Source organism: Lottia gigantea, assembly GCF_000327385.1.
Source record: "Lottia gigantea unplaced genomic scaffold LOTGIsca_39, whole genome shotgun sequence".
Classification (NCBI taxonomy): Eukaryota; Metazoa; Mollusca; class Gastropoda; family Lottiidae; genus Lottia; species Lottia gigantea.
In genome coordinates, this window is record NW_008709333.1 from 395,726 (window position 1) to 420,658 (window position 24,933).

The 24,933-nt window shown below is 33.0% G+C and overlaps 4 protein-coding genes across 4 annotated transcripts in view; 2 read left to right on the top strand and 2 right to left on the bottom strand.

Annotated features, from left to right (window-relative positions):
• Positions 1 to 1,051: 1,051 nt before the first annotated feature.
• LOTGIDRAFT_217320 (hypothetical protein) lies at positions 1,052 to 3,954 on the bottom strand. Its single transcript, XM_009059392.1, has 6 exons — positions 3,786 to 3,954; positions 3,108 to 3,181; positions 2,593 to 2,773; positions 2,194 to 2,301; positions 1,771 to 1,862; positions 1,052 to 1,119 (listed from the first exon to the last, which is right to left on the bottom strand). Exons 1-6 carry the CDS (start codon positions 3,820 to 3,822, stop codon positions 1,114 to 1,116), a joined length of 498 nt encoding a protein of 165 aa, XP_009057640.1. The 5' UTR covers positions 3,823 to 3,954; the 3' UTR covers positions 1,052 to 1,113.
• A 1,405-nt stretch (positions 3,955 to 5,359) lies between these two features.
• On the top strand, positions 5,360 to 9,527 carry LOTGIDRAFT_233378 (hypothetical protein). Its single transcript, XM_009059393.1, has 3 exons — positions 5,360 to 6,506; positions 6,691 to 7,578; positions 8,280 to 9,527. Exons 1-3 carry the CDS (start codon positions 5,751 to 5,753, stop codon positions 8,496 to 8,498), a joined length of 1,863 nt encoding a protein of 620 aa, XP_009057641.1. The 5' UTR covers positions 5,360 to 5,750; the 3' UTR covers positions 8,499 to 9,527.
• A 1,012-nt stretch (positions 9,528 to 10,539) lies between these two features.
• Positions 10,540 to 21,661, bottom strand: LOTGIDRAFT_233379 (hypothetical protein; the record flags this gene model as incomplete). The annotated part of the gene is made up of 21 exons (XM_009059394.1): positions 21,552 to 21,661; positions 20,843 to 20,957; positions 20,249 to 20,350; positions 19,981 to 20,036; positions 19,721 to 19,799; positions 19,403 to 19,462; positions 18,991 to 19,070; positions 18,518 to 18,651; positions 18,065 to 18,205; positions 17,671 to 17,741; positions 17,356 to 17,409; positions 16,784 to 16,853; positions 16,017 to 16,133; positions 15,600 to 15,727; positions 15,233 to 15,296; positions 14,761 to 14,853; positions 14,238 to 14,299; positions 13,847 to 13,945; positions 13,232 to 13,378; positions 13,016 to 13,078; positions 10,540 to 10,710 (listed from the first exon to the last, which is right to left on the bottom strand). The coding sequence occupies exons 1-21, from the start codon at positions 21,557 to 21,559 to the stop codon at positions 10,540 to 10,542; spliced, it is 1,914 nt and encodes a 637-aa protein (XP_009057642.1). The 5' UTR covers positions 21,560 to 21,661.
• Positions 21,662 to 21,984: 323 nt separating this feature from the next.
• LOTGIDRAFT_204109 (hypothetical protein) overlaps positions 21,985 to 24,933 on the top strand; it is a 66,580-nt gene continuing 63,631 nt past the window's right edge. The window contains exons 1-3 of the mRNA XM_009059395.1: positions 21,985 to 22,156; positions 23,575 to 23,625; positions 23,984 to 24,186. Coding sequence (XP_009057643.1) covers positions 22,063 to 22,156; positions 23,575 to 23,625; positions 23,984 to 24,186 — 348 coding nt within the window. The 5' untranslated portion in view covers positions 21,985 to 22,062. The remainder of the gene's footprint in view (positions 22,157 to 23,574; positions 23,626 to 23,983; positions 24,187 to 24,933) is intronic.

The following is a 24,933-nucleotide window of genomic DNA, read 5'->3' on the forward strand; positions in this document are numbered from 1 at the left end:
TTAGAAAATTGAAATGATTAAATTAGAAACTAGAATTATATTTTTTATGGCAATCTGATTCATATGCAAATTGGCCTGGTATTCTCAAAACAATCTTAGCGCTAGAGTGTCCTAGAATCAATGTTAGAAGATAAGAACTTAGGACATCCTAGCGCTAAGATCGTTTCGAGAATACGTGGCCAGTTTTCCTGTATTCAAAGTTGGCGTTGCTGTTAGTTGTCAACCTTGACTGGTAGAGGGGAGGGGGGGATCGGTAACTTTCACCTGAACCCAGAAATAATACCTCGACATAATCAATGCTTTTCTTGTTTCATGAAATGAACCCATTTGATTGGATTGTACACTAGACTATATGGCCAATCAAATCTATTAACAGAAAGACTGGAAATTATCCGTTCTCGTTTACATTTCCTTTCTAATAAGGCTTTTGAACTCTCACAAGGGCAATGGATCATTTATTTTACGGACATGTTATTCGACTTTCAAACGAAAAAGTATCTTATGATATCAAGGTATTAGACTGAAGTTTGTAGCATTGGGCATTTAATTCGGGTGAAATAACCCACATGAAAGTCCCTTTAACGCTCTGCAACATATTCAGCCTTACGGAAACTGCCAAATAGGCAGTGTGTAGAAATCAAAATCATGTACTGCACAGAGATGAGGTGTCAAAGGTCTCAGCAACAGGAGAAAGGATAAAGGCTCCCTCATCAGGCCATGATCAATGCTCCAATCAGAAAATTTGCCAGGACAGTAGCATTGAACCTTTTTCCCCAAATCCCCAGGGTCAAAGGGTCTCATATTGCTCTATTACAATTTTTATCTATTACTAAGATCAGTAGCATAAGGGGCCTGTTTATTTTCTGTCTGAACTAGCATTTTTTTTTGTCTAGTCCTCTAAACTGCATCACTGATGAGGGGAAACTTGATCTAAAACCCCAAAAAGTATCATCAGGACCTATCCCAGTACTGACTCTGAGCACCCCATGTACCGGGCATCCAACTAATAGATCTACCCCAATTCTCAAAGTTAAAAATATAAAAATACAGATTGAATCAAGAAAATTTTATTTACAAGTAAAAAAATCTTCATGACTTCTTCCATCACCAGATTTACTCCTGAAAAATACAACGCAAACTATTTTAAAGTACTGATATCAAAATAGTTTTCGCCATCTAGATATGGATGTCAAGAGCAGTGCTTCATGAGGAAAATTTAGCCATTAGCCTAATTCTAAAGAATTGACAATCAAAATTTACATCAAGAATTATATTCAGGACAGAGTTTTGGCACAAGATCTGCACGATGTTAAACACTCAGTAGGCCTGTCCTGGGGTTTTCAGTGGTATGCATCATTTTGAACAGGCACATCAATCTTCTGTTGAAGATATACACATCCTATGCTTCATAGATTTGCATCATTTAAATTTTTCGAAAACTAATCTGCCAGGGATCAAGTTTTGAATCTTGTCAAAGGCTAAGAATACACATCCTATGCTTCCTAGTTTGCACAATTTAGAAGAACCAAGCATGGCTGTCTAATGGAGTTTAAGTTTTGAATAGTCAATCTTGTCAAAGACTAGGTAAACACATCCTATAGCTTCATTGTTTTGCATCATTCAAATCCACTGGATCAAGTTTATAATGTACTCGAATACTAGGATATACATCCTGCAGCTGTATTTACATCATTTTTAACATGCACAACAATGTCCAAGGGCAAAGGGTTTCAATATTTTTGAATATATTTGAAGACTTGGCATACTTACGTCTGGAATTTCAACCTCCCCAGCATCAATATTTTCTATGACTGTATGTGGATGAGATTTCTCGATGGTACATCCTACTGATTGTGCTGTACCTACAAAATCAAATTAGAAATTGTAGAATTGAGGTCAATGGTCGCCAAACTGATTTAATGAAATGCTTCCAAAAATTTTCTGGACCTGATTGGGAAATTGCAATGGTCATGCAGTGCACAATGAGAACAATTTCACCATGACAGCAGCTAAACCTGTTTTTTTTTTTCTTTCCAAATTTGGCTTTAGTTTATCGTCCTATCAATGACATCTTTAATTTGATCAATAACATCCACTTTGCTCTGTGCAGTTTTAATTCATTTGAAGCTATGAACCAATCAAATGACTGGAAAACTAAAATCAGTCTTGAAACCATTGCAAGGACCTACTTACCTAGAATTTCTTTAACGGTACCAGCAAGAGATTTAGCCATACTTCTATGTTTCATCTGTCGGGCAATATTGATAATATCTTCTAACGTCAGGTTACCACTGTGTTTCACTGAAATATTAAAATTATTGAGAGATATTCTCACAAAAATGAAACTTTAGTTCCATACAAAGAAAAATTAAGTGTCCTTTTTGGGATTAACCCTGTCTCATCTGTTTAGTTTTGAAACCATACAGATGAACTTCAGTGGCAAAGACTTTCAAAAGGTAATATTTTGATAAACCAATAAGAAGATAAATACAGGCTTCCAATTTAGGAATCAAGATCTACCAAAATACTGCCATATCATGATTATACACTAAGACTCCATATCCCCAGTCCTAGTCATTTCCTTCTACTTACCATTTTTAACCTTCTTTCGGTCTCGTGGTGGTTCTTTCAAAGCCTTGATAATCAGAGCAGCAGCACTGGGAACGACCGAGACTTTAGCCTGTCGATTCTGGATCGTTAATTTGACAGTAATTTTTAGTCCCTTCCAATCTGTTGTTCCTTTTGCAATGTCGTCACCAATTTTCTTGGGAGACTGAAATAGATATGTTTATATTTAGATTTATTGTAGCAAGACGGACAAGGACTTCTTTTGAATACTTTTTTTTGGGAACAAACTTGATTTTTTTTTTAGAACTTGTGCTCTAACATTACCTCTGAAGATTAGATTTTTGATTAAGTTCATTTTTTTGTTGTACATCAAATCTTTTTTAAGTCCAGAAGTCCTGTAAGCTTAGTCAGTAGGATAAATACCAGAAATGTAAGGTAAAAAGTAAATTGATTTTTGTTTCATTCACATGGCTGCGACGATCGCTTTGTAATTCAGTGAATTGTGAAATTATATCTATGACGTTATTGTCATTACTTACCAAACCCATGGGACCAATTTTAGGAGCCAAGGATGCTGTTGCTGGGACTTCCCCTCCTACAGCTCGGACAAAAACTGAAATTTACCAAATACGGGATTATTTCAAGGGACCTAGTCAAAGTGTAAGAACTTGATATACAAACGTATATATTACTATTTCGGTCAAATCAAGGGACAGATGTGGATGATAGAGACTCAAATCAATAATTCTACTAACGACCAAATCATACGACGACACATAATGACATATTCAGGTCCATTTTTAACTCTGATAATTTCAGAGCCAGATTGTGTTTGTTCTTGTCAAGAATTTGTGCTTGATGATGCTCATTTTCAGAATGTCTCATTGCACACTTCATAATGTTGCCCATCTTCATTGGCCCAACCATGCGCACAAAAAAAGCAAGGCGTTACAAACTCTCAATCATCGACTCGATCAATCCGTCAATTTCAAGAATAAATGTGTGAATATTGCCTACAATTCAACTGGACACAAATTTATTTACAAAAAATGTCGGGTTTCTTGAAAATCATAAATATAATATGTCAATTTCTTCAATATTCAGACCTGAATTTCCTCATCTCATCGGCAAGAAGTCATCCGCCATGATGGTAAAATCTTCGCGAGGCATGGCCCTCGACTTTCATAGCTGAAAATGAATGTTTTTTGATAGCTTACTTTCATGAATAGCATTTGGATCGAATTTTGGGGGCATTTTGGTACTTTTGTGTTAACTTCAATATCTAATGTTGACGAATAAGTGTTGGATGAGCCTGGATTGGCACGACCAAGGACAGTTGCACCTTCCGTCAATGTGGACGAAGAAAAAGAGGGCGTTATGGGTTCGCCAAGGGCAGATAATCGAAATTTTTATGGACAGCTATTTTCAGAAAAATAATTATGCAGTGCGAACTGTTCACTTACTCACTTACCTGCTTGAAATTTCTAACATTTGATTGAGGAAAAACCTAAATATTGAAAAGTTATTTTCATTCTGGCACTTACTCATACTATTTGCCGTTAGTTGCCATTTTGAATGACCCAGGATGGCTATTGGACTTATTTTATATCTACCTCATTGATTATATTATCTTAAAGGATCTAGGATGGTTATTTGGCTCATTTTATGTCCACCTCATTGATTTTGTCACCTCTAATGATTCAGCAAGTTAGACTTAAAATCCATTTCATTTCATCTGAATAATCCAAGTTTGGTTTGGATAGGTACAGTGGCGGGGCCAGGTTTTCGTCCGAGGGGGGCGAAATATCTGAGGTTGCCCGAAACATCTGAGGCTTACTCCTCTGCCCCCCCCCCTTTTTTTTAGCTCCGCCACTGGATAGGTACAGGTTAAGCAGACCATCTCCTCGATTTTGGTACAGGATATCTATTTAATGCATTTGCCAATCACAATACTTACGTCGGTCAATGTAACCGAAAAAAATCAATAAGGTACATTGACTTATCAAAAGGGTTTATCATTATCTAAATTTTATAAAGGCTAAAACAGGACATTCAATGAAAAGTATTTGCGGAGAATTTATGCAGATTCCGCAATATTTCTTGTAAAAGGTCGTTCTTAGTATAACTGGATGTTTGAGGTCATATGAATAAAGAATTTAAAGTATTTCAATGTTGAAATATTTGAATGCATACGAGTTGTTGATTACGTGCCAGATGACACAGATTTTAAAATCAATATTTAGGTGTAGAAAGTTCTCCATAAATCATACCGGGAACTTCTCTTGAATTTTCTACGTCATCCTGGAATATTCTCAGTTACTAAAAATAGAATAGAAACAGGACCAGGAAATAATATCAAAATTATCAATGTTTTATTCACTTATGTGTTCTGAAATGAATTATAATGTAAAATATGGTTGTCCTTTATCGACATTGACAGGTGAAAAGTCAGATTACGTGACATTTACTTCATATTAAAAATATCAAATCGTCTGATGCAATGTCTGAAAGTTGACACACTTTTGTCATGTATCTAGGTCACATATTAATACGCGAGAAATTTATGTAAATGATCCATTCATCATTTCCCTATTTTTGCAAAATCTTATTATGAAATGTATTTTGAATTTTCAAATTAGATTTTCTTCCAATTCCAATATTTCTGAAGTAAACGAGTATGAATTGTAATTTTGATATGGGAACTATTTGATGTAGTGTTAGGATAGCAGTAACTAGGTGTAATCTAAAAATAGAATTGTTCCGGCATGACACATTCTAAATTTTACAATATGTTTACAGTTACTACAGATACAAGGCGCAATTTATTTTAGAAATTTCCGAGTTTTAAAGATGGAAAATGAAACCAAACCAAGAATTTTAAAAAGTTTTGAAGTTGTAGAATTAGATACAAGTGTTGAATCATCCAGTAATAGTCACCTAATTTGGAAAAGTTATTCTATTTTTATGGGACAATTTGGCGGAACACAAAATATAAAGACCACCATTATTATAAAACACCCACATTTCCTCATGGACTCAAGTTGTGATAATATGTTAGATTTTGAAGACTGTGCTAATGGTTTGACACCCTTGTGGTATTAAATATTCAAAAATATGGAAGTTTAAATGTGCTGAAATATTTCGTTGAATTTTCAAACGGATTAAAATCGGAGCCAATCATTATGTGGTTCAAAAATTTATCAAATTCTATTAATAATACTTTAAATAGACCTTCGAAACTGTTACGATTAGACAGTACAGGGGAGACAACTAAAGAGAACTGCGATTATATGCCAACGATTCAAGTGATATCTTCACACATCCCCAAAAACGTGACAGCGAAAAAATCGTGTTTTGATTTTTCACCTCAACAACCTCCGTGGTCATTAGGTTTAGTGAATAATATGGGTTCATGTGGATTTATGAATAATTTTTCTGGTAAATATCGCGGTAAAGAAAGGGAAATAATAAGAAAAGAAGCAGAAAACGTGAAAATGCCGATCGAAAAAATGAGAAAGGCTGAGGTAGAGACTCGTTCTTGCAGTTCTTGGCCAAACCATGAAAGAACATCAAAGATGCATCAAAATGGATTTTGGACAAATCCAAGAAACTTTAATTCTTTAAAAGTTCCAGCAGACTCACCCTGGTTAAAAGTCAATTCGGGGTATTTTCAACCCCACAAAGGCAGCTATAATAATTATCATTCCCATTTTTGGGGATCAAGGAATAATTTTTGTGATAAAAATAATAGTTCTAATCATAGAGTTAAAACAAAGCATAAAAGACTTCCAGATGAAAACCCAAAAACTGTGCGAAATACCTCGAATCATTCCAGTGTGGAACCTAAACCTCTAGTGTGTGATGTTGGTAGTAAGGGTTTTAGTGAAGTGAAACCAGTGATTAAAGACATTAGTTCAAGTATTTCCCCAAAACCTACAGTTAGTGATGTGTGTAGTAAATCAGGAAGCGAGATTTCTCAAGAAAATGCTTGCTTTGCTAATGAAAACAAACTTGTTCCTGTTGTTAAGGAAGTTGAAGTTGGCAAGGATCCAAAAGCCTCTTGTGAAATTGAAAGTAGAGTTCAAAAATGTCCTGATGTTATAAATGTTAGCTATTCAATAGATAGTTGTGTGGCAGACCTTTTTCAAGATGTCGAATCAACTTCGAAAGAAACTGGAAAATTTTCAAATTCAGTGTGAACCAAACAGTCAGCAAATTAGAATTACCGAAATGGCCACCCCAGCCTCGGTAACAATCCCAAGTGCAATTAACTGTCAAACGTCCAGTCAAAGTTCCAAACCTCAAATTCATTTAAGCATAATCGGTGGTAAATGTCAATCAAAGCAACAGACTCCTCCCAATTCTGTTTGTAGCCAATCAAAGATTAATCAGGATTGTCAATCAAATCGGACTACACCTACAGATTCAAACCAATCCAAACAGAACTGTGATTCCAAGAGTGCTCAAGAAAAGAATTGTTCTCTTTGTATGGCTTATATGAGTCGAGTGGACCCGAAATGTACAGAATTTCCCAAAAGTGCTGGTTGTAACCATTCCATCATTTTACTCCGAGTTCGTGACACTCCAAAGAAAACCAAGAAACGTAAAAACCAGAAAGAAAAAACAGACGTCAATAAAACATCTCCTTCATCATTCATCGTTGGTGTGAATTCATCAGACAGTCCTGAAAATTCTCACATTTTTCAGTTCATTTCACATGACAGTGAATCTGATGATTCATGGGATAGCTTTGATGATGATGAAGATGAAACGGATTCCGCTGCTTGTGATTGGTCGAAATTAGAAATGGATAAACTGTTTCCTGGTAGCAATGGTTTATTTAATCCAATCAAATTTAATGTCCATATTTCTCAGTCTGATTCCGAGACCAGCGACTCATCCAGTCCGACCAATAATTATCTAGATTCCATCAACCTTTCCTGGAATATTCATATAGTTGAGGACCAATCAAAAGATTCGACTTGTCGGAAATCAAAAACGCAGAAAAAGGTAGTTGTCAAATGAATTTATGTTAGTCACATATTCTGAAAACGATCTTAGCACTAGGATATCCTGGAAACAGTGTTAGAAGCTAAGACCCTAAAATATCCTAGTGGTAAGATCGTTTCTAAAATACGCCGTTTATTTCTTATGCCAGTTTCAGATGTCTTGGATTTTCTTCACAGAATCTAACAAAACACTAACTTTTAAATGTCATTATGAGTAAGACCTGACTGGCAAAATACGAAAAAAGCTAAATCATCATCCCTTAAAAGTATAAATATCTGTGATAATTGTATTCCAAATTGACTCAATTAACCTGACAGGAAAATTAAATGGCTGAATTATGCCAATCACTGTCAGTATTAGTATAATATGCTACACAGCGGTGACAAGGTCATGTTCTATCTACTGTAACTAATACTGATTTGATATTGGAATTGTGGGATTGGTACTTTCTTTGAATTATCGTTGTAATTGAAATATTTATAAATATTTCCTACTGGATTGGATGTAACAGTGACCACAGACCACAAAACTTAATAATGTATTATTATGACAATAATTGGACTGGAAGTATTAAAAAGGAACCTGAAACATGTTGTTACTCAGTGTTCCTTGTTATGCGTTGTCTGAAACTCAGTTTCAGTTTCAATATTTCTATAGCACTCTTTTAACAGTGAAATTATTTTTCTTATTATATCTTTCAGGTTCGATTTGAAGAAGGAGAGAAATTAACTACAGTTTATCAGATGGTGGCGTGGTCGTTTGCCTACAGAGCAAGTCGTAAAGGTCCTTGGGAACAATATGCTCGAGACCGAGAAAGATTTCAACGAAAGATTCGCGATTTGGAAGAAGTTTTGTCACAGATTTTAATAGACAGTCATAGATCTAAGATTTTTAACTCTCTATGTGCGAAGACTGATTAATTATAAATCGTTATAGAGTTGTCCCCCTTTTTTCTCCCCGCAATTTACAATTTTTATCCTATTCATTGTATCTAGAACAGGAGGCTGTGATATATACTGACCATAACTGAAGAATTGTAAAAGAGTAAGCTTACCAATATCATGGTATGGGTTTAAAATGACCACATTGTACACTGTTAGGCGTTGCTAGTCTTAGGAATAGAAGATTCAGAATGTAAGCAAGAAGTGGGAAAAAATACTGATTTTGTTCTTACTTGCACAGAATTCTGAAGCAGCTTACAAAACAGCTACAAAATTTGATGCACAAACTAATTTTTTGGGAAGCACTAAAAACAGAAATGCTTAAAAAAAAGGAAAGATATCCACATCATTGTGGTGTTACCAGAAACTTATAATGGTTAATTGGTATTTTTCATACATTTTAACTATAGATTAACATTTTTAATCAATGGAGATTTTACAAAATATGACACCTGCCAACATGTAAAATTTCAGACTAACAACATGTTTCAGGTTCTGTTTTTATATTTTAATTCAGATTGTACCTAATTCAAGCCAAGATTTGCTACTAATATTGCAAAATAATGGAATTTTTTTTTGTGCCTTATTTTTTTTTGTTATTTGAATTAAATTAGGATACTATAGTGATTAATAGCTTCAGATTATAGTTTTTAATTGGGATCTTATTTAGGATTTTAAAGGTTGTTTTGTTTCTGAATGACAATATTAATATGGTGTAAATGTTGACTGTAAATATAATGATTAAATTATTCATGTTACTGATGTGCATTGAGTTTTATTTTGTACTTGAAGCATTTCAACTGATATTGAGTAAGGGAGTTGAGTTAATGATGGGTTTCCTTATTTTTTAGTGTCAAATCAAGCAAACTATTTGATTAATTGGTATTTCTAATGAATTATCATGTATTCTTAATCATATCATGTAGATCTTATTGCATATAATTTAAGTTTTAACTTATCATAAATGTCCATCTATGTACAGTCTGGATAAACAAATGAAATTCTGCTGTTAATTCTCTAATTATGAATTAATTATAGACAAGTGAGACAAACTGGTATTTTTCAAAGTCATTAGAATACCTGTACTTTCTATTTATATAAGTATTAGCATTGTCACTTTCATAAATGAAAATAAGGGAACGCATCTTTAAAGCACTTCAATTTATATGACAACATTTGGAAGGGAATGGGGGTTGAATTGCAGAGAAATCGCATCCTGTGTTAAAAAAAAAGCATTGAGCTGATGGCTTCAGGAAATGATATATTCAGTAGTATATCTCCATGATAATCATTTTCACACATTGAGCTTGGATACATTCTTTTTATTAATTTCACTAATTGTTAATCCTGTGACAGACGTTCATTTCTTAGACTGCCTAAATGATACAAGAATATAATAAAAATATGTTTATATTTACAAATAATATTAAAATTTATACATGGTTAAGAAGTAAAATTCAGCATTTACTAAAACATGATTCACTTAAAAACAAATTTTCTTAAAATAAAACATGATTGTTATTTCTTCCAATAGTAGGGTAAGGCAAGAACACATTAGGACAAAATGAATTCTTCTTTCAGTTTTTGTCTTGTCTTGCATGCTGTTGTGTTTTGTTATCACTCCACAACAAATTTGAGAAGAACTTTGTAAACTGTTGATTGCCTCTGATTGGCTGGACCTTGAATTTAAAATCACTGTCACTTTTCTGATTGGCTGAAACTTATATTTGAGCTCATCTTACTAGTTCTGATTAGCTGAATCTAAAAGTCAAATTCATTTAACTTGTTCTGATTGGCTGAATCTAAAAGTCAAATTCATTTAACTTGTTTTGATTAGCTGAAACTTATCTCTGAGCTCATTTCGCTTGTTCCAATTGGCTGAATCTAAAATTAAATTCCTCTGATCTGGTTCTGATTTGCTGAAACCTTGATTTGAATTCATCTTACTAGTTCTGATTGGCTGAATCTAAAATTCAAATTCATTTAGTAAGTTCTGATTGGCTGAATCTAAAATTCAAATTCATTGCACGGATTCCGATTGGCTTATATTAGATTGTGTTCCGCCCACTTCATATTGACAGTTGGCCAGCTCTTCATGATGACGTCGTGTTGATAATAATTCAAGTTCGAATTTGTCCATGGCTCGTAGAAAATTATCGTCCTTATGGATTTTTACATTCATGGCATTAACCTGAAAAATATGATAGAAAATAGTCTTGAATCTGCTAATATTATAATATGGTGTAAAAGGAGTACCTTCACTATCCGTTCGACCAATCATACTTTAGTTTCAGAAACAGGAATTTTTTTAGCTAATATAATCAGTAATAGTGTTCACAGCTCATCGTCGAAATTTGAGCCTTCAAATCCATATGTATCTATAATTATTCACGTTTGAAAGTTAAAAATTCGACTCGAATAGTGATACTATGCCATATATAGAAAACACATATATAGGAATAGACAGTGAAAGTTCTAGTTTGAGGTATATTTGAAGGGACTGTTCCCTTTAAGGGTGTTGAAATTTGAGCCTTCAAATCTATCTGTGTACGGAACTATCTGCATTTCAATGACAGAATGACGACTTGTCTTTTCTTAAAACTCTGCCTTATACAGATAAGACATGTATAGAAAAAGAAAGTGATTTTCTAGTTTGAAGTATATTAGAAGTTATGAGATTTTCAATCACATCTGAAGACTATTTACAAAGACTCATATCAGCCCCTTACAATGGTGGGCCATAGCTTTTAAGCTATATAAAAACTATAAAAACATGTCACTTCACATGAATTATTGAACCTGTACTAGACTCAGATATCTTGATTAGGTGAGAAGTTCAGTTTATAAACAAGAAAATATATATTATATAATACAAGCTAAGGGCAATTAATCATGATTAATAATTCTCATGACCTTTTAACTCATGTTTGACCTTTGACCTTTAAACCTGATGAAACATGACAGGAATATGACAAATGTTTTAATCATATTTGTTAATCAACATGATCGACATTAGACCAGAATTAACTCAGAGAACATGTTGATTTGACTGCATTTACCGGTCGTGTCTGACAAGAGTCTCAAATTGACTGACTGAAAATGGTCTTAAAGGGATTGTAAAGAGGTTTTCTAAAAATTTGTATGTATATCAGGGACACTGATAGCATTGATTTGAACCAATCCTCTTTTCATTCAGAAGTCTTTAGTTCTTGCACTTCCACTAAAAGGTAACGTTTTATGACGCCACTATCGCGAAAATCTGCTTACATCATATAAGAACCTTTTGCAATCGTGACTTAGTGGAATTGCAATAACCACAGATGTCTGATTGAAAATTAGAATTGTACCAATCAATGCTATCAGTGTCCCTGATTTACATACAAAATTTAGAAGACCTCTTTACAATAGTTTTAAGGCATTATATGTAATAAAAACAAGTAAACTAACTCAAGATTTTTTTAAAACATTCAAAAGACCTTGATCTAGTCAACCCACAAATCATGTATTACAACATGTTTCAACAGACTATCTGTTATCTTATCAACTCAACTAGGTGGGAGTAGGTTAAGGCTATCTTTCAGAGAGTCCATGTTGATAATAAAATTGGTTTAGTAAATTATAACTTTGTAAAACTGTCATGTAGACAAGTAAAACATGTTTCAATAAATCACTCGGAGAAAATTGACATAAACCTTTCTTAACTGAAGTCCATTAGTAATAATCACATGGAGAAACCGACCTATCCAAATCACAATACATTTTATTTTAGAACTTATCTCATGCTGCTGACACATGTTTCAGATACACAATCCTCATCAGGAAAGCTTGTTTTAGGAGTGGCGGTTAACTTCTGATATAGGACTAGAACTCATCTCATGCTGCATACAGGTGTTTCAAATATGCAATTCTCATCAGGACAGCTAGTTTTTTTTGGGACTTGACTGTTAATTTTCAATTACTTCAAAACATAATTAAATCTAACAGATAATTTTCTGGCAATTGTCCAAAATTCCTGGTCACAAGATAAATTTGTAAATCAAAATGACGACAAAAGTAGAGAGGTTTCATCAGATAGAAGCATAAGTTACTATATTCAGAAACAAGACCTTAGACCTACAGTACATGTAAACATAAAATTCTAGGAAAATTGCCAAGGACCTGAAGTACATTGTGTGTACACACACTCTAATATAGGAAAACTGCCACATTCAAAACAAACACAAGTCTAGCCTATATAGTTTCAATTATTATTTTGTAGACTGCTTGAGTGTTTGTTTTAAATCTGACCTGGATCATCGTCACAACGGCAAGATATTATAAACTTCATCTTATACCTTGACATCATTAGGCTCTTGTCTTGTAACAAGGAAGGTTGTGATTTGATTGGATTGTATGCTAGAGAATACAGCCAATCACAGCCCTCGACAGAAAGATTGTACATAGTCAATATGGCTTCACTAGCTTAGCTGGCCTGACCAATCAGATTCCACGCATACCTCAGACTTGATATACGGCTGGGATATAGCACGTTTAGGGCCAGATATAAAAATTCTCAAAAACTGAAAATGGATTGGAACAACTCCCAAGTGACACTTTATGTCTGGCCTTAAAATTTCTGTAAACCCGGTCAATTATCACGTCATGCATTAGAACTCAGCTAGTTCAGTTAAAACCAGACTTGACACATAAATAAATTATAAAAGTCTACTCACCAACTGAAGTAAAGCTGAAAAAATTCTACACACTTCATAATCACTGTGACCTCGTACTATTTTAGCAAATTTAATTTTAGATTTCGATGATAAACTATCCAGAATTTTTGTTCCATAGACATGAATATCAAACGGATCTCGTTGCTCCTGTAAAACAAAATTAAATCATTATTCAAAATTATTTGCCGCGAGTTTCTGCCCTTCCCCTCATCAATCTAGCCATCCGACATGAATTTTGAGTAAAATTTCATTGGAATGAAATTAAATGGAGTAATTACTCATGTATGATTGATATACTTATTCATATGATAATTTCATTAGCTGCTACTAATGTTTCCCCAATTTGTTTTGGATTTCTGGTTTTGTTTTGCAGTTTGGATTGTTCGTACTTGTTTTATTTATTGTCCTACATTTTTTCTCCTGTTTAGGCTAATGAGGACAAGCAATGGTATGCAGTGAGAAATAAGGGAAAATTACCAGGATAGCACGGAATCTACATAAGAAACAGTACAAACTAGACAAAACAAATGAGGGTTTGGCCACACAATGCAGTAGGCTATAAGGCAAAGTTACCAGGACAGCGTGGAATCTACGTATGAAAAATAACTAACAAACCTCCTGTTCTAAACGAGGTATAATTCTCTCTTCCCATTCTGCTACTTTCTGAGCTATTTCTGATGTATGAAAATTGTTACCACACGCCATAAACTTTTCCTGTCAAATATAAAATAGTCCTTTAGCATCATTTAATGGTAGAGATCACATTATATAACAGAACACAATTTTATGGTATAGTACATCTGTAGAAACGTGTATAATAACAATTATTTTACCTGCATCACTGCATAAATATGAAAAAATATGAAAGAATCAGATGGTATGATCACAACATATGCCTAGACTAAACACTAAATATCTAAATCTCAATCTCACTCTAACACTAACAAAGCAAGCTAGTTTCCTCCAGACAGGGAAAGTTAAAGTCAGTAACAGTAATAAAACTTACAATATGTTGTCTAGCTAGTTCTTCATAGCTAGTTAATTCATCTCTCTGTATAGTAAAATCATCTACAATATCAATATAGAATATAATATAGATAATGACCAGTTGTGACTCTGAGAGACTATTGCTCCCCCTAAAAGACCCAAGAATACAATATTTTGTGGAAATATGCATTGTTTTATTGTATAAAAGTAATATTATAGAAGAAATACTCTTTAAAATTACTTTAAATGCAGGATTTTAGGCCTGTTATTTTCAAAAAAATTCCTCTTTGACCCCCTCTAAGAATTTATTTGAAAAGTTTTTGTAACAGTACCTCTTGTTAATGGGAAGTAGTCATTTACCACTTTGTATGAATCTCGAAAATTCAGTACAGATGTGCTCCATATATAGATATATTTCAATAATCAGATCAATATCCAGCAATGTTACATCTAACTTGAGTTTCCACTTGAATATAGGACTTCTGATAACATCACAATAGACTTTATGATCACAAAGAAAGAAAGATTGAAATCTGACTTACGATTAGTTAATGGATCTATTAGAGGGAGGTCATCCATTACAGGTGGCGCATCATATCCATCATCATCATCGTTCTCTATACCAAATTCATTATCTATAACAATATATTAATAATAAGAAATGTTAGATTATAAGCTATCTGAACTCTCTGCAAAACAAGCTGAGAATGCTATTGAGACCAACATTTCAATCTTAAATTTAAATTCCAAATTCTTTTAATACAAATACATACTTCATTGTTTAATAATAATAAACTCTGTATTTTCTACATCATGAATGAATGAATGAAAATTATAAGAAGTTATTTTGCATTAACCACAAATCTTTCACAAGCAACAGCGAGTCTTTGTCAAACGCCATATCCTCAGCTACAAAGAACAATTAATCTAAGAAATAAAGGCCAGTGTGCTTAACTCGTTCAACGAAGAGAGTGATATTAGAAATTTAGATATTATATTTAGTAATATTTTTACCTTGAGGTACAATGTCTTCTCTGTCATTCTCAAACTCTTCCAACTGTTTAGAATTTAACGATCTCTGAAATATTATAAAAATCATCTGATTGTCTTTAAACAATGATTTTTTCTACATTCTAGAGTTTGCTTCATAAACAGAATTTTGAGGAAGTTTCGTCTGTACAAACTAATTAATAATCAGAAAACTGTCATCTTTAAAACTGTCATCTCATTTTTTAATTTTAACTGTCATATTCATTATGCTGTTAAGCATTTGTCGTTTTGGATGCTGACAATAAACCTCTTCATGCAGAGACATAGGCCAAAAAATCTACAGCAAAAATAATTTTTGAAAGTTTTCAAATCTTATAAGTGAAGAAATTACCAATAATTTTTTTTCTTTGGCCCATATTTCTTTTCTTCGTAAATGTTCCTTCCAGAACTGATTTTCTAACGCTGCGAATGTAGGAGCATTGAACGGTGTTTTCGTGTACTTCTCATGATGGGAAAAACCTAAAATATAAATAAATCAATAATTTTAAAAATTAAACAATGGCAGAAATTAAAGATAAAACTTTGTTTTAAAGAGCATGATAAAAAAGTCTTCTAATCTTTGTATGTGCTTTATGATCCTGTTTGAAAAAAATGGTCAGGCATTTCTCAGCGCAAAATTTCTACACACAATGTAAAATTCTTATCCTCAGATATTTTGTGAAATAGCCCCAGGATCATTAATGGCCTTCTATTTGCATCATTTCGATTTTTCACCAACATTTTTGAAAGAATTTTAAAATTTTCTTACATGTATTCTGTATAAACACTGATATAGGAACTCTAGTTTTGTCTGAAACATTTCGACGTTTTCGTTTCTTGGATGTTTCTTCTTCTTTTAACTCTGCTGGCGTTTTAAATATTTTACCTGAAAATATCATATAATAAAATCTAGACCAATATATATCCCATTAGATTGATGTTTTCTGTTTTTCTCTTGCTTATATCTTCCAAGAATTGTTAATTTTGATAAGTCAGTTATTAAAATTGAATTTAAATTGTATAAAGATCATTAAATAAGAACAATATTATATATATACTACTCCTTTCTTTAATTTTAACAACGTTTCAATTCACATGAATAATAGTTAAACAAATAAGAACAATATTATATATATACTACTACTTCCTTTAATTTTAACAACGTTTCTATTAACATACTGGAATCTTTATCAAGCACAAAATGAGAATGACAGAAAATAGAGAGAAAATGAAAGTATATAGATTAATCAGTTTTCTGTTTTTCAGGAAAGCCTGATTTTGTCCTGATAGTTAAATCTTCGAGAATCATGTTGTCATTTGATGTCTAACAAATCGATGTCTAGGGTTCCAATCTAGGCCGTTTTGTGAAAGTCTGGTGACCCTGAATAACTCATTTTCACCTATTATTTCAGTCAACTAAGCTGTAAATTGGTACAGATAAACCTAGAAGATTCCACCCCATATGGTTTTGCTCAGGACTCACAGAGAGCATTCTGGAAGTCTTAAACTCATAAATCTTTTATGAAATGTACCCACCTCTGCCAATATTTTTATCAAGTTTTTCCGAGACACTGTACGGATCTAACTCTACAAATAGTTCACTGAGCTACAAAAAAAGATTAAAAAATATTGAAAACAGAGAAATACAGTAAAAACTCTCTTAACTGCACTACTCCTGTGTACATGTACAACCAGAAATGAAATGAAATGAATGGAGTTTTACATTCTACTTTCTGCACCTTGTGGGCTAATGAAGACGGACAACGCCAGACAGGGTGCGATAAGGGAAATTTTGCCAGGACAGCGGCATTAGCCTGCTCTTTTTCGATTTCCATCTGTCGAGGGATCTTAACCTGCAAAGCCTGTAGCACACAGGGCCTCGGTTTATTGTCCCATCTGAACGACTGTGCGCTTTTTCCATGTCAGCCGCTCTCACCTGCATAACTGACAAGGGGAAACCGGGTTGAAAAATCCGAAGGTATCATCTCGACCTATGCTGGGATTGAACCTCTACAACCAGAATTCCCTCTATATCGGCAATTTGAAAAGTCTTGACCAACTTTCTTTAACTGTACTAATAGTTTCTATAAAATCTTTTTCAAACTTACTGGTTTTCTCTGGACGACATTTTCTACAACAGTTTTTCTAGGTCTTAATCTATCCTATAATATTAACAAAATGATCTCCATTATTTCATTTAAATGATGGAAGGATTCAAACCAATGGCACTTTATCGTCTAACAGATGACAATCAGACTTGCTACAACTCAGCTAGTTCACTGCCAGTTACCATAAGGATACAATCTTGAACTTGTTGTTTAAAGTGGAATCAAGATGACTTCAATCAGTTTTTATGATCTTTAATTTCCTTTTTAAGAACTCCTGCCTAATGTCTAAGAAAGAATCAAAACTGTTCTACTTACCCTAACTTCTGGTTGTTCTGGGGGTGGGGAATTTTCATCTTGATCATTGTCAAATAACTGGGGACCATCCACTGTAATATAAGTTTAAATAACCTCTCTGTAAATCCGTTCGGTTTATTTACATGTAATAGTTAGATCATATTAAGTAAAAAAATGTGTGGTTAAGAAGTGGGTGGAGGGAGCGAACATTATCTAATTTACTTAGAATCTAACGCTAGCTGTCAGTCAAATGCTATGTGATCACTTAATTGAAAATTTAGCCATGTTCTAAGTATAATAAGAAGATAATAGATGAAGCCAATGTGTATTCACTTGTTCTATTTTCTACTGTATTGATAATCTTGCACTGGAAATCATACCTTCAAGAATCTTTAGCCTGTTCCATAAGACTTACTTGAAACATCTGAAGGTGGTAATTCATTTTCTTCCATTGCTCCACCATCTTGTCCTCCCATGGTATTAGAGAGTTGTTGCCCTTGTTGGTCACCTGACTCTGTTTGTTTACTCGTATCAGAACTGTGACTTACTAATTCAACTGAAATAATAATATATTGAACTAATCAAGGGCAATAACTCTGTGGGTTACCATGCTTTCCAAGTTAATGGACTGAACAAATTTACTTGATAGGAATGCAAAGATTGTTTAAGATAATAATAGAAATACAGATGTCATATTCTTGTACAAGGATATGTTTTAAAATGTATTTAACTAGACATCTTCAATTGCATTTCACACGCGTTTCAGAAATACAATCCTCATCAGGACAGTTAGTCTTAAGAATAGAGGTTAAATCTTCAAGACACCCCAAACGGGAGTATTCTATATCTGAGATAAGAAATGACTTACTAGTAGCAGGTAGACGTAAAGATATACTTAATAAGTTCATATAACTAACATCTAATAACATGGCTCCTGTTTTATGAATATAACAAGTATTCATTTTAAAATCATCCCTACTGCCTAATACTTCACCCTTTTTACTGAAATACAAGAAAAAGATGTCAAGTTCACAAGCCTCAATACCAAATAAACAATATTAGTAATGAGAAAACAATCATAGGTACTGAATTAATGTAGGGTGTGCCTTGTTTTCTGAAATTTTACATATATTGTTGTTTCAATCTAATCTCATGTATAGTCAATAAAATAATGATTTTAACCAAAAATCTACTATTTATTATCTTGGTCCTAAGTGCATGGTTCACTTGCTGAAGTGACACACGGTAGAAATATTTAATAGTTTTGGACATGTTGAAGAGATGAGTAGTAGATGACTGAACTCTACTTTGATTTAACTGAATGAAAATAAAACTCCTCACCTCAATAACGGATTCTGACCCCGTTCTGAATTACCTAGAGGTATAATGGCTAACGGTGTTCGTTTTACAGGTAATATTGTCTAGAATAAAAAATATGTTTATAATAATAATCTCTATAAAAACATAAACATGCCATGCCGATTTGCCTGTCATGCCTTTGAGACTTGAAAAAAAACCACAAACTTAGCAATACTATATGTAACATACATGTATTATTTCATATGGTTGTGTATCAATATTTTACAATACCAGGATACGAGACATACAAACCATATTTCTATTCAAATATGAATACAGAAGAAATCAAAAGTAGCAGTTCATTCTGTGAATACATTGTATTATTTTATATACAGCACTGTACTATGGTTTATTGTGTTTAGCCCTCCATAGAAATTTCAAATTTTAATCTCACCTTGTCCCCTTCTCTCATTGTGATATTTTTACCCACAGGAAAATCATCCAGTGACAGAAACTGAAACAAAACCGCAATTCTTCTAATCAATATGATACAAATGATGACTTAAGAGGTAGTAAACTGGAGTATGCACATTTTTCATTATCATAAAGTTGTAAATTGGACAACATTCTGTAGATTTTGGTCTATAGTTTTAATTAATTCAAGCACCTTACTTATTGAACTAGACAAAAAAAAATTTAAGTTTAAAAGTCAACACAGAGACATTAAAGCAGTTTTTAAGATTCAAGAAAAAAGTTTTAAATTGTTAAATACCTCATCATCATCATCATCATCATGAAAATTATCTCCATCTCTGCCATCTTGATTCTGACTGTTCTTCTTTCCTTTATTTCTACAACACAAATATCAAGAAATAAAAACAGTATGGTACGTCTAGGTCTCCATAATATTCTACTTTTTCCACATGTGTTATTGTGCAGAACAGTAAGACGTAAGACTCCATTCATTTCACTTTCATTTCATTTCAGTAATTTGTGTAAAATTCAGCTTCATAGCAGAATACTAGTACCTACTTTTTATTGGATATGACATCCATGACTTGGTAAACTAAACTGTATAGATTTTCAACCTACAAATAAAATATTATATAATACACTTTTTAAATTTGGAGTTTTACATCCTAAGTTCCCAAAGCCTTTATTGTTACAATGTTGTACCTTCCTTCTGAAGACACTATGGATGTGGTACACTAGGTAAACTTGACCTCTTGACCTGTATTCTTTTGGAAAATCATTTGTATGTATGCCTAGGAGCTTAGCTCATAAAGGAGATTTTTCTTACCTTTTTACTATAAACGCAGGCTGATCCTTGAATTAACAGAGCTGCCTCGGCAAAATTCATGGTGGTTTTACCATCATCAAATGTAATAGTAACTTTATCCAGCTAAAATAGAAATTAAATTGATATTGAAAATCAAGAATTAGCTGGCTGCTAGCTTGTTATTGGGTTATGCAAATAAGATACGTTTTTTGATACAGTATAATATAGTAGTAGATCTGACCCTCTAAAAACATCGTTTAAAATTGTCCGAAAATGTCCGACTGAGAAAAAAATAAATCAACATTCCTGAGCTAGCATTAGCTAGGATAATGAATCAAATAAGCTTTCTGAAACTGTATGTCTTACTTTTGCTCCTCACTTAGAAATGAAATGAAATTGTGTTGTATGTCTTATTATTCTGCACCTGATTGGGCTAATGAGGTTAAGCAGAGCCATGCAGTATCCAGTGAGGAAAATTTTTTCAAGGTATCTTTAATGTACAGTCTGTAGCTTGTCACTCAGACAGACTGACTAATCAAATGACATAAAACTTAAACTTTCTGCTGTTTCAAAAATGTCACAAATCCACAAGAAATAACCTCAAGTTTATCTTACCTCATCTAAATAATCTGTAAGATAACTGGCAATGTCTACTTCCCACGACTTGGCTAAATCACGTATTGGTTGTAATAGATAACCAAATCTATCTTCTAACTCATTCTGGCTGCCTCTGAAATAACAAGCTCAATCAGTACCAAATCAAACAATAAAATATATTCAGTGGGGTTGATTTAGAAATCTGGGTTCCGTTTTCACAATATTTTTAAAACAGTAAGTTAACATAAGTGATAAATATATACATTCTTCAGAAAGTGATGAAACCCACAAAATTAGATTCACTAGTTATTACAATGGATACAGATATTAGAGATTAAAAATTGGTTTTGGTGACTAACCAATCAAATGACTGGAACACAAAAATACGTTACGTATTTTAGAAACAGCCCCAAGATCTCCATTACAGAAAAAAAAGTTTCAAAATGTGACATTGGATTAAAAGTTAGCAAAGAATAGATCAATCCAACCTTGTGAATGATTCGTTGTATTTAATGTTATTTTCATTTACTATAAGAATGGATGTATATGTACTAGAAACCTGAAATTTGGCCATGCTCATGTGGCCGCAATAGACAAGTTGTACTGTAGTGCCCCACCCCCATCATTGACATTTTGTAATTTTCTCTTCTCATTGAACTTTCTGTGTATTTGATTGACTCTACGTCAAGTCTATAAACTTATCTATACCCAGTAAATGCTCACTTACCCTGTCATTCTGTCAGATTCTTTAAAAACGTTGTTGATTTTTGTCAAATTGCAATTTTTTTTATCAAAACAGAAATTTTGTTCAAAATGTCAACATTAGAAAGAGCGCGCCATCATTAAAGCCAAAGAATTTCTAGCTGGTGATTGGCTGTACAAAGCCCAATAAATACATTATTGACCAATCAAATTTTGCAATGACGTCACCGTGACCTAGATTTCTCATTCACCATATTCATACGCTTAAGTCAACTTTTAATTTTTCTCTAATCCTTTTTTGATTTGGAATAATTCTTCTAATTCAATTAGAGAAAATCTAATATCTTTGATTCATTTACAAATCAAAATAAAACAATGGGATTAAGAAATCTTTATTTTTATTTCTTTCCAAGAACTATTTTTCTCCTGCTCGTAATAACTTCCGAGCACCGACTGAGTTATTGGGTTTGAAAACGTACCGGTGTTTCCCGGAAAATTTGTAAATTCTGATTTTAATCCACACAAAGACAATAACCATGACGGACGTGCAAAAAACTCGAGATGTCTTTCTCTGGTGCATGTCTGTAATTTATTTGTTCGCTTTTGCATCGTTGTACATCCAAATTCCAGGTAATTTTTTGCAGATGTTTTTCTGAAATTTGGCACCAATTTTTGTGCATTTTTTATTAGACAATTCTCGAATTCTGCAGTTGCATGCAACTTTTTTGTTCTCTTCAGATTACAGCTTATTTTATTATTTTCCCTGAAACTCTTTGTGCAGAATAGATTTGGAAGAAAGCAGAATGGCTCATAAAATGAATGTTTTTGTTCTATACGATAGCCTTGAATGTGCAGCATGCCTTTTCTTCTTGATTTACAACATTACAATGATATTCTCTAAGTTAGAGGGCAGAATGTGCCAATTTTTTTTTCTTTATAAGCTTTGTATTGATATTTTTGAAAGCTATTTCTGTAAATAAATGATAAAAGAAAAGTCATCATATAATCTCATCATTATCTCAGAAAATCTATAAAAGCTAATTAAGCCAGAATAGAAAATACTGTAATTAGGCCTAGTGTAATGATCATAGGTTAGGCTTCTCTACATGTTAATAACACTCAAATAATTGCAATGTGGACCATGAATATTGCCAGATTTAAATGGAAGAGCAAACAGAAAAATCCTCTTTGAATATGAGCATGATTATAGATATAAAAAAAATATTTAAAATGAACATTTAGAAAATATTGAAAATTCTGTTTTATCTTTAGAAGAATAACCATTCCATAAGCTAAATAAATAAGCAATGCAACAAAAAGCAACAGTGTTGATGGAGATCATCTTTTTAGGATTTGAAAAACAAAAGTTAGAAAGAAACATTGTTTAGACAGTAGTCGGTGTTTGATCAGATCTGCCTAATTAATCAGTGATTAATGATCAGAGAAATTAATTAAGATATATTTTATGTAAATAAACCTCACACATACTAATACTAATCAAGATTAATCAAGGATATAACAGGTTCCCTAAATACTTAATTAGGGGAGAGAAGCACTTTGGATAAGATGAGGTTTTATTTGTACATTTGTGGTCAGCATACTTAAATATAATGGCAATACATTGTTTGAGATTTAAAAGATGAAATAAGATTTGGTCCAAAATATCAAAGCTTAATAAATAAAACCAACATTATATGGAAATAACATTTAAGGGGATTGTAAAGAGGTTTTCTGATTTTTTTTATTATCTGTACAGGGGACACTGATAGCATCAAATTGCACCTGTGGTCTGTGGTTCTAGCAATTACACAAAAAATGAATGTTTGATGTCATCACATAAGGCCCTTCATGATTAGTGATGTCATAAAATATTTAGGTTTACTGGAATTGCAGGAACCTCTTTACAATCCCTTTAAGTAGCTGGAACTGTATGTTGGCTTGTCAGAATTGAAGGTTGTTTTTGTCCAGGTTCCACCCACCTGTAAGTTTTGTTCCTGAAAGTAGTACTGGTATCTAATATCATTGAAAATATTGTTCTTTGTTTATAGGTTTATATGGCAACAATGGAGTTATACCAGCAGAACTAAAAATTAATACAGGTATGTACATATAAACCTGGCTATGACACAAGACATAAGCTTTAAGATCCATCGACAAATCAACAATTGAAAATTTGAATATAGTAAGCTTATGTAAATGATGTTGTCCTTGTAAAATATAAAATGTTACTCATTGAACACTGCATGACATTGTCTGTCTTCATTACCCAAGATTGGTGCAGAACACTAGGTCATACAGCTCAATCTCTTTTAATATCACTATGAGGGGGAATGCCATATACTTTGGTAGAATTCCCTATTGAAATGTTTTGCCGTTCCATTTTTTTCAAACAATTTAGCAAAGTTTGTTAGCTTTATCCAAAATGCCTTCAGAACTTTCTAACCATTTTATTTTCAGAAGCGAACTCATGGCAGGAGTTATTAGATGGACAACCAACATTATTAAAACTGACACCAAAACTAGGATTAGACGTACAGACTGGGATGGATTTACTATGTCTGGGTGGAATCGTCATCTCGTTGTTCTGTATGATATCTAAAGGTGGTCGAGACATCGTGTCCTTTACTTTATTATGGATGCTTTATCTTTCTCTATACCAGGTTAGTAGCCTTGTTATTTTAACATGTTCCTCTGCGATTGCATGTGATTGTGAACTCTCTGAAAGGGATATAGGGTTGTAGAATAGAAATAGTGGTACCAAAGAATAATACCATGTGAACTCTCTGAAAGGGATATAGAGTTGTAGAATAGAAATACCAAAGAATAATACTATGTGAACTCTCTGAAAGGGATATAGAGTTGTAGAATAGAAATATAAAGGAATGATGCTATGTGAACTCTCTGAAAGTTGACAAACCTGAATCTAAATTTGATCCCTGACTTTTTTTTTCGAAAATATTTAGCACACTATATCTAAGTTAGATGATCCTGATCTCCCATCCCCTCTCTGAATGTATAATCCAGCCAGCCTATACCTTATCTTTGAAAAAAAAACACACCTTCCCCTCTTTCTTGATATATACCAGTCTATACCTGAACAAACTGAAGCCAGAAGTATTGATCTAGTTGTATAGTTAATTAGATAGATAGATCTATGTACTATAACATCTGTCTTCTGGAAGTTTACGTATCTGGTATTTTTATTGTAAAATATCTCTTTTCTTTATTAATATTGATTATTGTATACCTTACTTTGTTTCGTCTGATAGCCTTTGTCTCGTTAACACATCTGTAACTATAAAATATTTCTGCTGTGTATCACTTTAGTAGCAGAAATCCTAGACTTTCTATTGCCAGTGGCTTTTTTTTTTTTTTTTTCGAATAAAACAAGTAAAATTTTGGGTTAA

Coding starts and splice junctions, on each gene's coding strand:
- LOTGIDRAFT_217320 (XM_009059392.1), bottom strand. CDS start 3,822: ATGCCCCCAAAATTCGATCCAAATGCTATTCATGAAA. Junction 2,774..3,107: donor AAATTGGTCCCATGGGTTTG/GTAAGTAATGAC, acceptor TATCTATTTCAG/TCTCCCAAGAAAATTGGTGA. Junction 2,302..2,592: donor CCGAAAGAAGGTTAAAAATG/GTAAGTAGAAGG, acceptor TTAATATTTCAG/TGAAACACAGTGGTAACCTG.
- LOTGIDRAFT_233378 (XM_009059393.1), top strand. CDS start 5,751: ATGTGGTTCAAAAATTTATCAAATTCTATTAATAATACTTTAAATAGA. Junction 6,507..6,690: donor GTATTTCCCCAAAACCTACA/GTTAGTGATGTG, acceptor GCTATTCAATAG/ATAGTTGTGTGGCAGACCTT. Junction 7,579..8,279: donor AATCAAAAACGCAGAAAAAG/GTAGTTGTCAAA, acceptor TATATCTTTCAG/GTTCGATTTGAAGAAGGAGA.